The sequence below is a fragment of the Carassius auratus genome, chromosome 26 (assembly GCF_003368295.1).
Source record: "Carassius auratus strain Wakin chromosome 26, ASM336829v1, whole genome shotgun sequence".
In the NCBI taxonomy this organism is placed as follows: domain Eukaryota; kingdom Metazoa; phylum Chordata; class Actinopteri; order Cypriniformes; family Cyprinidae; genus Carassius; species Carassius auratus.
Window position 1 is genome coordinate 8592936 of NC_039268.1, and position 17819 is coordinate 8610754.

The 17819-nt window shown below is 35.8% G+C and overlaps 1 protein-coding gene across 2 annotated transcripts in view; it reads right to left on the reverse strand.

Moving 5' to 3' along the window:
* The window catches only part of frmpd1a (FERM and PDZ domain containing 1a), a 36445-nt gene that overhangs the window by 13415 nt on the left and 5211 nt on the right, over nt 1–17819 (reverse strand). Inside the window, exons 2-9 of one of the 2 annotated variants that reach the window (XM_026204041.1) lie at nt 16371–16777; nt 10885–11022; nt 10633–10796; nt 8595–8697; nt 8335–8380; nt 7166–7270; nt 690–785; nt 309–434 (exon numbers count right to left, since the gene is read on the reverse strand). In XM_026204041.1, the coding sequence (XP_026059826.1) occupies nt 309–434; nt 690–785; nt 7166–7270; nt 8335–8380; nt 8595–8697; nt 10633–10796; nt 10885–10985 (741 nt within the window). In that variant the 5' untranslated portion in view covers nt 10986–11022; nt 16371–16777. The remainder of the gene's footprint in view (nt 1–308; nt 435–689; nt 786–7165; nt 7271–8334; nt 8381–8594; nt 8698–10632; nt 10797–10884; nt 11023–16370; nt 16778–17819) is intronic. The other variant, XM_026204043.1, reaches the window with a different exon arrangement.

A 17819-nucleotide genomic window follows, 5' to 3' on the forward strand; every position in this document is an offset into this window, starting at 1 on the left:
ATTAAATGTCAAAACAGCACCATAAAATTAGAAAGAAGGATTTCTGGTTAATGTGACGGCTTCCTGTATGAAATTCACACTCACTAAAAGATTTTTGGACTATTTTCATCAATTTAGTTCTTGACAGCCCACATACTTATTACATTTATTATTAAAAGTGGTGGTTAGTGGCCAGGATATTCTTTGTTTTTTGTTGTTATTGTTCCATAGAACAGAGGAAGTCCCACAGGTTTGGAACAAGATAAGTATTAATAATGAATTACTTGTGTGCATTTTCGTGTGTACCTTTACTATGTTTGTGTGTGTACCTTTTGAATAATCTCTTCTTCATGCAGTAGATACAGTTTGCTGATACTGTACTGTTGTTCCAGCACCAGAGAGAAGTGTTCGATACGGGTGATTGAGAGTTTCTCCTTCAGAGTCATTACTATGTCCTGGTGATAACATGTGAAATTATATAGAGGAAATTAATGCGCAACACATAAGACCACCCTTTTAGGGCAATGTTATGGTACCATGGTACAGTCATGGTATAAAATGGTAATGACACTAAATTATTACCATGATCATGTACTTTTTGCTTATTTTATTATTTGGATTACAATATAAATGGATGACAAAATATGCGATATAATTAATGCTGACTGAAAAATGAACACATCAGACTTTAGTAAATATATCTACGGTACCTTAACAGTGGTTTTAGATTCAAACTTGAAAGCCTTTGTTTGGCCATTTTCCAGATAGACTTTCAGAACATTGGGCAGGAACAGCAGAGAGTTACCCTGGAGGTCAGAGGTCAATATACAGTCAAACCAATATTTACTCAGACACCTTCAACATTTCTCACATTATCACCGTTTATTAGCTATAGTTTAGAAAACGGTAATAAAATGTGACAAGAACACAGACGAACTGTGTCAGAACAAATTAATCTTGATAATGCCATCCTTCTGTTAGACTGTTTCACAAATTAATTAGGTTGAATAGCTGTCAGCTGTTAAATTTAAGTGCACAATTAGATTATACCAATTTAGGTCAACCAATTACCAAGCAATGCTAAAAATTGTTCAGTCTGTGGTGTAAAAAATTGCATTAGCAATTAAAGAAAAACACTTAAGCAAAACATGGTCAGGTGAAAGTCTCTGAATCATTTTTGGTCCAAATTGTTTATCAGTTGTATTTGGGTATTATATATGAAGGTATTTTTGATGCAAAGCAACTGAGCCTCTATGACAGCAGAATATGTATTTGTAGAGAATAGCCACGTATCAGTAAATTTGAAGTCAAAGACTTTTTGTTGCAAACTTTTAACTTATTTTCTCTTCCACAAACACAATAGTTACACCTTCTCAATGGACAAATTTTGTACATCCACAAATCAGTATGTGAATCCTTGCAATGAGATTTGCACACTTTTGGAATGTTTTCTTAGACACACACAAATATATTTATATATTTGGATGCTTTTCTAGCACAAACACAAGTACATAATGACAGCGGCTTGAATCTGCTGCTACGAGTCTTAAACCTGTGTTTGGCTAGCGAATGACAAGTTTGGCACAATTTCCCTTTCGCACCACATATCAAACTCGCCTACCTGTTGCTTTCTAGTAATCCTAATTAAGTTAATTGGTAGAGGTGTGTTTGATTAGGGTTAAAGCTAATCTGCAGGACAGTGGCCCTCCAGTACCAAGTTTGCCCATCCCTGCTTCAACCTACAAAGAGGCTTTATAAAAGATTGATTAACTTGTTCATTAAATAGATTATTATGAGAGTGTCATAAGATGGTTTAAAATATTTGTTAATATAAATTATTAACAAATGTACATTATAACTGAGTCTTTTCAGGAAAAGACAGAAAATGTACCTTTATTGGTATTTGCTGCTGTCAGCTCTGGAAGATGCCCGCAGCTAATGAACATTTGTTTTATTATTTAATTTTTCCTCCTGCTCATTAAACTGCCTAAACTACACCGTAAAGAGATTGCTGTAAATTTTACAGTAGTTAGATGTATTATTACTGTATTGACAGTATTAGAACTGTTCAGTTTGTTTTCATTTTTTACCTGTATACAACAATCCAGTTGTTGTTCATCACTGTGTACCATATTTTTTTTTACAACCCTAACCCCATAAAAATCACAATAACTCGTTAGCATTTGTTTTATAATATTCTTTTTAATTGTTGAACAATTTCAAATAACAAAACTTCATCTCTAGCATGCACTAGCTGAAAAAAGGCATCACCACAGTCCCCTGGGGACTTTGTATCTGTAGCATGGCAAAACAAGCTTTACATAAAATACAGTAAAAATGTGTTTGTATTGTTGTGTTCAATTTCTGTAATTATGGCAAAGCTGACAAGCTCTCTGATGAGAAACACCACAGGGGGTTCAGGCTGATGCTTTTTCTTTGCACCCTCTTTCCTGAATTCCATCTGATCTGTCACTCTTTATGGCATTTGGTGGGTGGATTCTCAGAATGAACCTGCAAGCACACACACACAGAAAAATATTTAAAATAAGTGTTTTTAATAAGAATTTACCCCAAATTTCAGACTAATATAGACTTATATAGCACTTTTTACAATGCAGTGTTCAAATGTCAAAGCAGCTTTACAGTATTGAACAAGAAAATAGAGTGCCGTTCTCAAAACCAGCAGTTTAATTTTAGGTTGCAACAAAGTTAGATTGTGCAGAGGACTTGACTGGTTCCCATGGGCTCATCTAGTTGTCCCTGATATTCAGGGCTGTCGAGGTCTTCTCTAGGTGCTGATCCACCATCTGGGCTGGTATATACTGGATCCGGGTGACTTCAGTAACCATCTGATCTGGATACTGACTGGATCTGGTGGCTACGGTGACCTCAGAATAATAAAAAAACAAACTAATATTAGCGTAGATGCCATTCTTCTAATGATGTAACAAGTACATTGGGTGTTATGGGAAATGTGCCTGGTTCTGGTTGACCTAATTAATGCAGCCTTACAATCTTTAACAGATTTGAATTATAGATATGTGTTAGTGTGTTATGTGAAAACCAGGTTAAAGAGATGGGTTTTTAATCTAGATTTAAACTGACAAAGTGTGTCTGCCTATCGAACACTGTTAGGTAGATTATTTGGGATACTAGGTATATTATATAGTCAGAGTTTTGAGATTGTAGCAGACGTGGAGGACTATAATGCGATACGATCTCACCCAAATACTGAGGTTCTAAACCATTCAGGGCATAATAGGTGATTTGCAAGATTTTAAAATCTATACAATGTTTGACACGGAACCAGTGCAGTGTTGACAGAACTGGGCTAATATGGTCATACTTGTTGTTGCTAGTAAGAACTCTAGCTGCTGCATTTTGGACCAGCTGGAGTTTGTTTATTAAGCGTGCAGAACAACCACCCAATAAAGCATTACAATAATCTAACCTTGAGGTCATGAACACATGAATTAACATTTCTGCATTTGATTCCACGGAGGGCTACTGATTCTCCGACGAGCCCAGGGAGGCTTCCTGAACCCCAGCTCGCTCCAGGGTCGGCTCCAGCCCCAGAGCTCGCTCCAGTGTCTGCTCCTGGCCCTGAGTCCAACCCCATAAGTTTTCCCAAGTATTATTTTTTTTGGGGGGTTCAATAGAGATCCAGCCATAGAGTGCGAGGCTAGGGTTGGAGCCACGGCCTCGGAGCCAGTTCCGCCATGGCCTCCCGAGTCTCCAGTTCCGCCATGGCCTCCCCAGTCTCCAGATCCACCCTGTGGATGAGCCTTCCGGGAGGGGGGAGTAGTGTCACGGATTTGCCAGGTCCTCCTGCTTTCACAACCAATTATCCCCGATAACAATCACCTGACTTTTAATTTGCAGCACCTGTCACTCAACACGCACTCCCTACAAAAGCCAGCCACAAACCCCAAGACACTGTCCGGTCTCATCTGTGTTACCTAGAATAACTGTGTGGACTAAACCTGATTTCTCTTACCTCTTGGAGGATTCTCTCAATGTCGTCAAGTGGATACTTTGGATAACCAACTCTCTTTCTTCATTAGGTGGCTCTTGAGTGTGCCTGTGGCTTTTCCCTGGACAGCCATTCATCTCTCATTTGCCAGATATTCCCATCCTTCCAATAAACTGTCCTAGCTTTGATCTAACGTCTGTCTCCTTTGTCTTTAGAGTGTGACGACATTGATATATTGTTCGTTCCATTCTATTAGTTAGTGAAGAGCAGTAACCAGTGGTTAACTTGGCTAATAAAGTAGCTGGTGGCACCTTACTCATCTTTTGTTAGTACCACTACGATGCAATCACAAGAAAAGACTCCTATCCACCTCTGTTGAAGATGAAATGACCAATAGACTAAAACCTGAAAATAAAATACAAAAGATGTACATAACAGCAGCGTTTCTAAACTCATTTTTCTTTACTATTTTCACGTTAGCTCGCTGTTATGTTACGTATGTCTGACATAACCTGCGGGATATGTCAATTAAAAGGCAGTGTAGAATTATTATGCGTCCCTGATTAATTGCCTTATTGATTCGGATAACTACTGTATATAACTTAACTTACCAGCTGATGTAATCACCGTCACGTTGGCTCCAAAATACACCCGACTTTGCAGATGATAAGATCCACAAACTTGAACATAAAAAAACAAAGAACTATAAAGAATATTGTTGCACAATACAGATGCACAAATCACTTTTGCACCACATTTCACACAGATATGTGGTGAAAAAGGGAGAGTGCGCGAAACTTGGTTTGAGACTCAAGCCATTGTCGCTATGTGTATGTGATAGAAAAAGCATTTAAGATTTTTTTTTATATATAAATATATATTATATTTACATTCTACAAGTGTATAAATCTCATTGCAAGAATTCACATACTGTTTTGCGGATGTACAAAATTCACCTGTGACTAACATTTTTGATCCAGGTGTGTGATTGTGTTTTGCACCATATTTACTGCAGCAATAGTAGTAAAACATGTGAGCATTATGAGTTTCTTGATTTGTGATTCATAGAACAGTATTTGTGCACCTGCACTGAAGGATTTGAGAAGAAGTAACTGTTGTGTCCTGTTTGTGGGAGAGAACAAAAAAATACAAGTTTGCAACTTTTGCTTGTGACTTTGTTTGCACCAAAAATACCTTCATATGATATGTCACAGTTTATTTTATTTTGCTATCCTCAATTACATAAATTAACTATACAGTCATGGCTTTTGTAAAGTTTGCTGCTTAAGCTGTTGTGGTGTTCATTCACATTCTTTCTAGTTTTGTGTAGAGTGATCAAATGCATATTAATAATTGCTAAAAGCATTATTGGCCAAAAAAAAAAAAGCATCAAAATGGCCTCACATGCAAGGAAATTGCTACAAAGAATATTGCAACTGGAAGAACTATTTACCGGATCATCGAGAACTTCAAGGAGAGAGGTTCAACTGCAGTGAAGAAGTTTTGGGACATCCCAGAGTGTCCAGCAAGCACTAGTACGTCTCCTCATGAAGAGTCAGCTACAGAATCGTGTCACCAGCAGTGCAGAGCTTGCTCGGGAATGGCAGCAGGTTGGTGTGAGAGCATCTGCATGCACAGTGATGCCAAGACTTTTGGACAACGGCCTGGTGTCAAGAATGGCAGCAAAGAAGCCATTTCTCTCCAAGAAAGTACTTCTGCTGGAAGTATAAGAATTGGACAGCAGAAGATTGGTGCACAGTTATTTTCTCTGTTGAAGCTACTTCTGACAGTTTGGGAAATCTGGAAAATTGATTGTTCGGAGGAGAAAAGGTGAACGCTATGAGTCCTGTGTTGTGCCAACAGTGTAGCATCCTGAGATCATCCATGTGTGGGGTTGCTTTTCAACCAAGGGAGTGGGCTCTCTCATAATTCTGCCCAAAAATACTGCCATGACTAAAGAATGGTATCAAAACATTCTGCAAGAGCGACTTCTTCCAATGATCCATGAGCAGTTTGGTGATGATCTGTGCATTTTCCAACATGATGGAGCACCATGTAACAAAGCAAGAGTGATAAAAAAGTGGCTCGGGGATCATTACATTGAAATTTTGGAACCATGGCCAGACAACTCCCTGTATCTCAATCCCATAGAGAACCTGTGGTCAGTCCTCAAAAGGCGAGTGGACAAGCAGAAGCCCACAAACTGTGATCAACTCTGAGAACTAATAAGACAAGAATGGAACGCCATCCAGCATGCCAGAGCGAATTGCAGAGGTTATGAAGAACAAATGTCTACAGTGTAAATATTAACTCATTATTTATTTTTTGGCCAAAAAAAGCCTTTAAAACTTATGATATGCTTATCATTGTTTTCCAGTATACCATAGAAATACGTGTAAAAATAATCTAAAAATACTGAAGCAGCAAACTTTGCAAAACTTTGCAAAAATGTATGTCACTGCCAAAACTTTTGGCCATGACTGTAGTGTCCTGCATCCACTAGTAAACAAATATAAAAAAATATATCTGGAGTCTGAATCATTTTTGGTTTGTATATAGCATCCAAAGTCAATATTTTTAAAGAAATTTTTTTTTTTTACAAAAATGATAATATATGTAAAATACTGAATAGTAATGGTAGCAAATATGCTGTATTATAAAACACCTGCCAGTGTTAAAACATTTCTAGTCAAGCCAAACTCTAAAAGCTGCATACATAAAAGATAAACAGTTTTATCACTGCCTTAGTCATGGGGTGTGCTTGATAATGGGCTTGTTTAATTAGATGTTAATTAAAAATATCTTGGGTTGAGGAAAATGAACATCCTCATGTCAATCCACCTGAAGAAACATTCAAAGATAGTTTTAGGTGGACTATTTCTTTATGGTACTATTTCATAAATATTAATTATGATAAATCCCACCACCTATATAAACTGCAACTATACTATAAACCATGTCAGCTCAGCTATACAAAGATAATAATTAATGGTTAGTTGAATAATTAATAAATTACTGATAAATAATTTACTGAGGTTTTGACTGGGTAGACTGCCAAATGCTCTTCCTCTCAATGCCTGTCTATTGTCCTGCATCTTTTGTTCTTATTTTCGCTTTCATTTTCTTTATCACTCTCTCTTTATCTTGTTTTTGTTAATAAGCACATGTGAATATTCCATTATTAACAGCATGAATGAACAGAACGTGTCAAACCTGTGAGTGACCATTGAACACCACCTCCTCTGCAAACCTCACTTTAACTGGGTTTGACCTTAGCTTGGCTCTCTTCTCTGGAGTTATAAAGGATGATTTTGGCCCCTATAGCACATCCATAATGACAAATGGCATAATTATGGAGATGTCTGATTTGTCAATGACATATTATTTAAGCATTCATTGCAGAATTGCATTGGCATGGAAAAAATGTCTCTGCATTGACTGTGACATTCTGTCACTAAGAAATAAAGTAAACAGGGAAATGTCAAAAAATGCCCAAACTGACCAAACTGTCTGTTTATCCTATTTACGACCCTTACAAAAAAGGTACTTTGGTAGTACCATGCTGCAGGAATAATATCAGATAATTTCTTGGGATGTTTTTTCATGTTCCTGAATGATTACCATATCCAAACTACCATGGTAATATATATATATATATATATATATATATATATATATATATATATATATATATATATATATATATATATATATATATATATATATATATATATATATATATATATTGTTGCAAGGATGTGGGAATGTATTTTTCTTCCACTAAACATTATATACATTTTTTATTTTTCACTGTTAAAATACATTTTATGTGTTTTTTCTCCTACCCCCACCCTCTGTAGGTCCCCATCTCCCAGATTGAGATTGAGATTGATCTTGCACATGCATCTTTTTAACAGGGAAGTTCTGCTGAATATATGTATATAATAGATGTGTATATCTACAGAATTCTGCCGAATAGATGCATATATGATAAAAATGTGTTTAATAGGGTTACTGAAAGCTGGAAAGATAATAATGTTAAACAAAATAAATGAACAAATAAGAGATGAGAGATGTGCACTTCCAGGCACTTTAAATTCTGCAGAAATTTTGTGAGCTTTCTGCTGAGCTCTGTGGACACAGATTTCCTTTGGGCCTGATTATTATAAAAACACTTTTGGTCATCATTTCTGCCTGCTGCTATAATGCAGCACAACACCACATCCTGTTGCCATGCCTCATTCAGACATAACAGTGTGTGTGTGTGTGTGTGTGTGTTTGTGAGAGAGAGAGAGAGAGAGAGAGAGAGAGAGAGAGAGAGAGAGAGAGAGGGAGTGAGTGAGTGAGTGAGTGAGACTCTAACTGTGAGCACGTACACTTACCGCAGTATTTCTTAGGACAGTCAGTACTATGGTGTTCTGGCATTCTCTGTAAATAAATTGAAAAGAGTATGGCAGAATTAGTGGTACAGATGCAGCTCGGGTCACTTGATCACCATGTTTCACCATGTTCTGAAGATACCAATTTATTATAAATTTGGCCACATGAAAAGTTACTTAAATATTAGGTAAAACTGGACAACTGGGCAGCCGGATATAGCTAATCTTTTAGTTTCACGTAAACACTTACACCTGCAACATACCTGATGATTTCAGCAGCCTGCTCTGTAGATAGATCATCAACGGCAACATTGTTTATTTTAAAAAGTTGGTCACCAGGGACAAGCTTTCCATCAGCAGGCCCACCTACAGTATAAAAACAGACAAACATAGTATGATACTGTAGCTGCCAATCAATGTAAAAAAAATATTTAGAATTCAATTACCACTGTCATTTGACAGGGCTATAGGAATGTTTGAGAACGAGTATTTATGTTGTCCTCATTACTGGCTGTGTTACTAGTTATTTGGCCGTGGGATAACCAGATGGCTCCGGCCATTCCAATAGTAGGGTTTCCTGTAGACACAACTCCATGTGCCAAGCAAGTTAGCCAACATTTTGCTGTACATGCAGGCTATGCTTGCAAATAGCTGATGGGTCACCTCTCAATGATCAAACTTATGTTCGAGGAACATTTAAAACTCTGTATAACTGAATCAGATTTCTTCCCTATTAAAAATAAAAGATTTAACACTTTACAGTAAGGTCTCATTTCTTAAAGGGAATTTCACACAAAAATGAAAATTCTGTCGTTAATTACTCACCCTCATATTGTTCCAAACCCATTAAGACCTTCGTTCATCATCAAAACACAAATTAAGATATTTTTGTGTTTAATAAGCAGTGTGTACGCTCTTTAAATAACAGAGAAAAAACTTTAAACCAGGTTTTAATTGGTCTATGGCGCAGTCTATTTTCAGCTCCTTAGCATTGATCATGGTAATATCGTTGCTGTCTATGGAGGGTCAGAGAGCTCACAGATTCCATCAAATTATCTTAATTTGTGTTCCAAAGATTAACAAAGGTCTTATGGGTTTGGAACAACATGAGAGTGAGTAATTAAAGACAGAATTTTTCTTTTTGGGTGAACCGTCCCATTAATAAAAATGTATGTTTGTTTACAGTGCATTAACTACCATTGAAAGATACAACTTTTGCTCTTAAAAATATATTAGTAAAAGTTGACATTAATGTTGAAATATTGAACATTATTTTAAGATTAATATACTAACATGAACTAACAATGAGGTATTATTCAACTGTCTAAGTTTATGTTAACCAATATTTTTAAATGACGTTGACAAATTAAACATTATTTCAAAGTGTTACAAACTATATAATGGATATATCATATAAATATACACTAATAGATTCATCTGAAAAAAAAGCACTTCAAAATATTTTTATAGTGAAAATACTTTTTTTTTTTTTTACTTTTCCTTTGATATGATACTTTTTGCTAATTTAATTGATTTGACTCAACTGTATTTGAAAAATAAATATATTACCGCAGTATCCTTTTTGCAGTAATGGACGCTTGTTTTGTAGCTAATGTAGCTGTTCTATTGATTTTCACGAAGGGCTTGTATGCTGTATAATCAAAATGTAACAATCTCAGCAAGGCTTTATCTCCACTGTTTCAGACTGTTTAGAGTGCTGCCTAAGACCTGTGCCACAGAATGCCTCAACAGACCTTGTCATTCCCTTCATATTATGATAGAGACATATTCGTGAAGTTCATAGGATGAGCAATTTCCCACTGTGGGGTTATTCCAAAATAAAGTCTAATATATAGATAATCTCCAGAACTGTATGGCTAATGGTACCCTGCCTGTTACTACTGTAACTGCTGGAAGCTAATTTGGAAGTGTGTCAGATAAACTCTGAAGGCAATCAAGGCCACCTGGCTAAGATCGAGTACTTAACTTCAGTGCTTACATTCCATGAAAAGAAAAGGATGCCAAAATAAATAATATAATTCTTATAACACTTAATTAACAACTGACTGTGAAAAAACCTTATCAAACTGTAAAAAAAATGTTCAAAGTTGAAAATAGAACAAAGATTTTTGGAGTAGGTTTTACAAGAAAACACAATTTCATTTTAATTCAAATGTATGTGATTTTGTGTAATTAATTCTACAATTTTGGAATGAAAATAGTTCCTACACTATATATTTTTTTATTGTCAGTGTAGAACCCTGATTTGAGCTGATAAATGTTTTTGTGTGTGTAATGTACCTTCTGTCACCTCCAGCACCTGGGGTGGAGTGTGTGTTGAGATGGTAAAGCCATGGGAGTTAAGGGTGGGGTCAAGTGGGATCTTAAAAGTGACTCTAATTGGACAGCTCCTCTGCTCATGGGAGTCATTGTCGGCAACCTGCCCATCTTCTAGCACACGCTCTCTATGTACAGACAGAGAGAGGGTGATGCTTTTCAAACACACACAAAAAAATACGTTCACACAATCTTTCTCAGATTAAAAAATAGTACCGGCTGATGGACTCTCTGGAGCGGCGAAGCCAGCGTCCCACCACCTGCTCTACTCTGCTGGTCCTGCGAGATGGTGAGCGACTGCGATCCCGCTCCTCCATTTAGCTACACACAGGGTGAAAGGTCACCATTGGGCCACTATAAATTGCAAAGAAAAAAATTCATAATTATTACTTTTCAATGATAATTAAACAAATCTCTAATATCGGACTATGAATATGCCAATAGTTACACAGTTTTGCATGTTTTAAAACTTTTCAGTTTCACATATATATTTTTAGTATATCCTCTTCAGCCAATCAGACTCAACATATATTCCATCTAGCCAATCAAAGTCTGACCTCTTTACATTCCACTTTCATTCAATCTGCAAATAAATGTCTAGTGTCTAAATACACTTAACTTAAATTACCTTATACATGTGTATAATACATATTTTTTATTACATTACATTGTTTTTATAGTGAAACATTTAAAATTAAACTATTCAAAATAAAACACGTATGAAAGATTAAATATTCATTTACCTGCATGTCATATTTTAAGGTCCAATTTTCACTATTAACAAACCATTAACAATGACATTTGCCTCAACGAACTTCTAATTTGCTGTTTTAATAGTTAGTAAGTAGGGGTGTAACGGTTCACAAAATTCACGGTTCGGTTCGATACGATACACTGATGTCACGGTTCGGTTCGGTTCGGTTCGATACGTTTTAGGTACAGCAAAATGTAAAAACATCTCAACTTTTCAGAATGCCGCAAGCGCACCGCGGGTCATGTGACAAGAACTAACCAATCAGCTTCATCCTTTCCCGTAACAACGTTGAGAGCTCAGCCAAGATGAAGGATCAGCTGATCATAGTTGTATATGGATTGCAATTTTGAAATAAATTTAGTAGCAGAGCTACTGCAAGCGATTTTTAGAGCTGCAAATCCATTTATCCTTCGCTGAAATTTCCGCGTCTCATGGAGAGAGCACGTCATTGTTGCTTAGCAAAGACAGACGCCTCATGAGCGCTTCTGCCCAAGCGCTTTGGAAAGGAGGAGAAAGACGCGCTTAGCGTTTTCCATGCGTTTTTAGGCACGATATGTGAACGGCCCCTAAGGCGCTCGCTCACTCAGCACGCGCTGAAGGCTCGTTGCAAAATGTCGAATGCCTTTAACAGACCAGAAATATAAGATCCTAAAATAACCAACAGGTCTGGTGTTTGGGTTGGATTCCCTGTAAGCTATAGTGTCTAAATGCTGCAGGGATAGTTTGCTGCGTGCATGTTTCTCCTTTTTTTCGTCTTTTCCCAGATAGTACTGACGCATATATCCCAGATATTCCCGCTGGTGTTTTTTTTTTTTTTTTTTTTTTTCCCGCTGGTGTACCCTGTCATGTTGCAGATGCGACATACCGTTGTTTTTTTATCCACCACTCTCTTGCCATCACCATTATAGCTTAAAGGGAATCCAAAGTGCACCCAAACACCAGACCTGTTGGTTATTGGAGGATCTTCTCATTTCTAGTCTGTTAAACGCATTGGCTATTTTGCAACGAGCCTTCAGCGCGTACTGAGTGAGCGAGCGCCTGCTGAGTAGCCTAACATAAACATATAAGATGGTGTTTTTTTCTTATTCGGGAGTGTCAGGGGCGTTGCCTGTTACGTTTTTTGGGTTATTGGGCTACCTTGTTGAACGCATATCATTATATTTCTCTCTCTCTCTTTTTTTTTTTTTTCAAATATAATTAATTACTCCAACGAACCGTTCGGTATACATAATGCGTACCGCGTACCGAACCGAAAGCGTCGTACCGAACGGTTCAATACGAATACGCGTATCGTTACACCCCTATTAGTAAGGTAGTTGTTGAGTTTAGTTATTGGGTAGGATTAAGGATGTAGAGTATGTTCATGCAGAATATGTGCTTTATAATAATAATAATAAACATAATTTAACAATAATTTAATAATAATCAGCCAATATGTTAATAATGGGCAACAAGTAGTGAGAATTAGTCCCTATAGTAAAGTGTTGCCAAATGTCTGAACCAAATACTGTGTAAATGGTGCAAAATTTCTCTGTCTACTTCCGGTGATATAATGCTCTACACAAATTCATACTGATGAGCATGTACAATTCTAATGGTCATAGCTGTGGCAAGCAAAATGGTGTGTACAGCAACAAACTGATAATGTTCTGATAATGTGTGGTCACCCTCTCTGAAACATGGCCTGCCTTTATATCGTAGGTTCTGCATATTGTGGTGTTGTTGCAGAATTGCTTTTTATGAAGGGTTGAAGTTTATTGTGCTTCTATATCAAGTATGTCCCACTAGAGAATATGAGAGACAATCTGGAGCCTCATGGTCAAAAGGGAGAGGGACCAACAAAGACAAAGAGATAAATAAAATACTGCGACAAAAAAGAGACGGAGATCCCAGGAGATCATGACTCATAGTCACATTATGTTCTCAGATTTCACAGGATTTGGATCTCACTTTCCATTTATTTTACTGCTGTCGACACTGTTATCAATACTGCATAAACCACATCAAAGTCATTAGACTGTGCAACACTAGTCCAGCAATTTTGACTTGCACAATAGTGACATACTTTTTCACTAGCCCTGGCTACAAATATTTTTCTGATCTTTTTCAAAAATAAAAATAAGGATAAAACGACTTCAATAAAGGGTTGGAGCTAAAACAACCAGCATTGCAACCATAATTTGCAGTAAAAATATACTGTAAAATGTTAGAAAAATAGAAATTTACAAGACTATATACTATCCCAATAATTATACCTAAAATTACAGCATACTATAGATCAATTTTATCATACTCATTGATAATTAGTTGTAAAATACTTTAAGTTTATAGCTAAATGTATACATAGTAGTTTAATAAGAGGCTCAAGCACTTGATTACATAATTCGGAGGTAGTTTTCATTAGTGTCAAGTGCCAATTTTCACTTCTTTAGATAAATAAGGTTACACTTTTTTTTTTAATTCAACTGTACATTGAAATTAGATTAAAATTAAATTCAACTGGATTTTTTCGCATCATGGTGGAGCATCACAATTCCTAAAAATACACGTTGCAGCTTTAACATTCACTGTCAGAAATGAACATGGCTGATTAGATGGCAATAATAGTAATGATTAATTCTGAGTAATGATATTTCTGTTCCCCCCCAATCCCATTTCACTTTTTTAAATAAAAAAAACTACAATTTTCTAACCTTTACAGTTCCTTTACCTAAGCAATTAATGCAAAAAGGAGGATCCCAATAACAAAAACAAGAACATGCTCTCTGAAGAGTTTCCAGAAGTTTGTACAGAAGTAGCAATTTGCATGATGAATAAAGAAAAACACCTCCATGATGCATCTGCCTTTTTTCCACTCTTCTACTACAAATCAGTTTCTATTATCATCAACTATTACAGTTATTGCATTATTGTTGCCTGATTAAATATTAATCATTTTCATAAAAAAATATAATACCATACTAGCAGCTATTCTGCCTAACTACATAATTCACTAAAACAACCCTCTATTTATATTTAAACACAAAGGTGTGGCAGGTAACCATCCAAAGATCCCTTTCTTTAAATCTCTCCTTGAAGCTAAGTTACTTAAAGATACCACCTCCCCTCTCTCATCCTTCCGTCTTTAATAGGATTAAGCACCAAATAATGTTGTGGTTTTCCTATACAAACTTCATTACTTTGCAGCACTATTTAATATATTTTATTCATGATATATGCTTCAATGCTTTCTTGATCAATAGGGATCCTAATGTACATATGGCCTCCTTTCACAGCAAAGAAACAGGGGCCAGCGGACTGCCAAGTAAATTACACTGTCAAAGTCATACTTTTCTGGACCTTGACAGTGTAACTTGGCAGTCAATGGGACAGTCACAAGCCTCCCGGTTTTCATCCAAAATATGTGATCCGAAGACAAAATAAAGCTTTTACATGTTTGTACATGGCAACTACATGGGGGTAAGTGATTAATGAAAAAAATGTCATTTTGGGGTGGTGTATAACATTATTTCATATACTTAAGATAAAGAGATTCAATAACAGTTAGTCTGTGAACTGCAAGATGACTAAAATGTATCCAGAAATTAAATCTGTGTTTTAGCATTGGAATAGGGGCCCATATTCAATGAATTTCACAATGAAGCATTTCAGTTTATGCTCTCTCTCTCTCTGACTTTCTCTCTCTCTTTCGCTCTACAGTATATTAGATTAGTGGCCTGGAGAGTGGGGTTTAATTCCCCCTCACGCCCATGTTCCCTCATAAAAAAGGTCTGTTCATGGTCTCTATCTGAAAGATAATGGCTGTATTCTATCATTAGCATGGCCAGCTAACGCTAATGGCTAGGTTGAACTACTTAATGCAAGAATTGTCTGCAATTCATTCACATTCATGGGAGGAATACAGGTAGTGGGCCAGTCAGGAAAGACTGTGCTTACTATGTTACGTTAGCACTGAGCAATGATAAATAGCTTAAAAACGTACACTTAGTCTATCTGTCATAGGATCCCAATGTGATCCTGATCTAAACAACGCACCTCTGTATGCAACGGTCCTTGATGTGTAAGTCAAGTAATCATAATAAATACATTTCACATCTTTTTTTCTAGCAGTATTTATGACTTTATTAGTTTAAAGTTTAGTTAGTTTAAATTGGTGTATTTAAATATAATTATGTTACCTATTATGAATAACATATTACCAATTATGTTGTTCATAATTAAATACTATCATAATTCAATAGTTACATATTTTCTACCATTAGGTACATCAGGCAAAATAATTTTAAGATAAAGGTTAGATAAACCAAAATTCATTCTTTTGGATCATTGAGGGTAAATGTTATGTGACTATGCATAACTTAAATGTAAAGCTTACAACCTACTAGCTACATTCTGCCTTAAGAACAAATGGTGCAACCGAATAAATTACAGAGTTAGTTACAAACTAGCTAGTAGTTAGTAAGCCTGTAGTGTACCCCTTATGAAACAAAAATATATTGCAGTAAATTGGAAAATATCATGTAATATATTAGGCATGTATTCTTATATATATTTATTTTTTCCCGATATATTGCAATATATTGAAATCATTTGTATATTTTGCAATATATTATATAATATATGTATCATCAATATATTATTAAATGTATTCAAATATATAAAATATTAGAAAATAAAAAGGGAAAATAATATATTACAATATATCACAATATATTTTAAGAAATATATTGTTAAATATATTTTCCTTTCGTAAGGGCATGCACAAAATGTTACAGACAGATGACCCTAAGGTTACTGACAAGTATTCTAATTGGATTAGATTTGTAAAGTCTGGGACAGTTATTGCGTCACACACTGAGCCGATCACTGAGCCATTAACACACATGTAAACACACAACGCTACGGGCAGACCAGTACACACAAACACGCATACACACTCCACACTTACCTTAAAGTCAGATTATATATTTCCCCATTGAGGAGGAATTTATCCTTGGACTGCATCACCAATTCTTTCCAGCACTGGTGTGATCATTTCAGTCTACACATCATTCCGATGCCTCAGTCAGTTAGTTCAACAGTTAACATTAAATGAATTGATTTCATTGGCCAGCTCAAAAAAAAACTTTATGCAGTGTAAAGGATTTTGAAGTTTTTGTCCTATCCATTTACACTGCAGTGGCACTGCATTTGCAGGGTACTATAAACAAAGAGAAAGATTCAGAAGTCTTGTTTCATCAATAATGAATTCCAGAGTGTGCAGGTGCTTAGTTTTCTTCATAATCCAGTGGTCCTCCTCATCAGACATGGACATGTGCTTGCTGACATGATGGGAGCTCCACGGTGTCCTCAGCTCTGTCAAAGTAACATATAATGGTGTCTGATGTGTTTTTTTTAATATATATATATATATATATATATATATATATATATATATATATATATATATATATATATACGTTCATTCCTTATCTCACTTTGAGAAGTGAATCTCACGTGACTGACCACAGAAGTTGAGTCACAGCAGTACAGCCATGCTGCATCATTCTCATTGCCTTTTTAACTTGAAGATAATTAACAATTTATAGATGAGCTGTCGTTGTAACACTTCTACACATACATTTATCTGTGTGTTGAGTGCTTTTTTCTGTGTATTTCATTGCTCAGAGCAGGTTTTCTCTCATCCCTGAATGAGGAGTAGGGCTGAGGGATAAATCAAGTTTGTACAATATATTCTATATAAGTGATATGGTATGAGGCAATACAGTTTATATCGATATACAGTAAATATTGTCAACAAGTGTAGCTTAAAGTCATTGCCTGACAGATGCTCTGACAGATAGGCTACGTGTGCTTTTTAATGCATTTGAGATGTGAGTTTTCCTCAGTGTATTTCACAAGTATATTCTCCATCTGTAAATGTTAGAAAGTCAAGAAAATGATTTTTAAAAAAGTGTATTTTTATGATAGCACTAACTATAAGGTGACTGTAATGGGAGTAATTTAAATAGCCAATTACAATTAGTCTGTGCTTTTTAAAAAATATATTCATTTTAGGTTTCATGAATTTAACTTCTGCTTTAAAAATGCATTATTTTAGTTTTTAGATTTTAACCATTTTTTGCACATAATAGCATATTGCCCAGCCCTAATGAGGAGTGGAAAGTTGAAAACCTGGATTGGAATTTGAGTGGAGTGACAAAAATGCCTTGAGTTTGGAGGTAAAATATGTTTCTGTGGTCAGTTGCACATGAGATATTCCCCATAGTACCTTACTCACAAATTACGGTTAGATCAGATAGAAATAGATCCTTGCAGATTAGCACTTAAAATTGCTAAAAAGGAATTAGAGATGACCAGATAGGCCTTATTCAAAATCTGGTGAAGAGGTACCAAT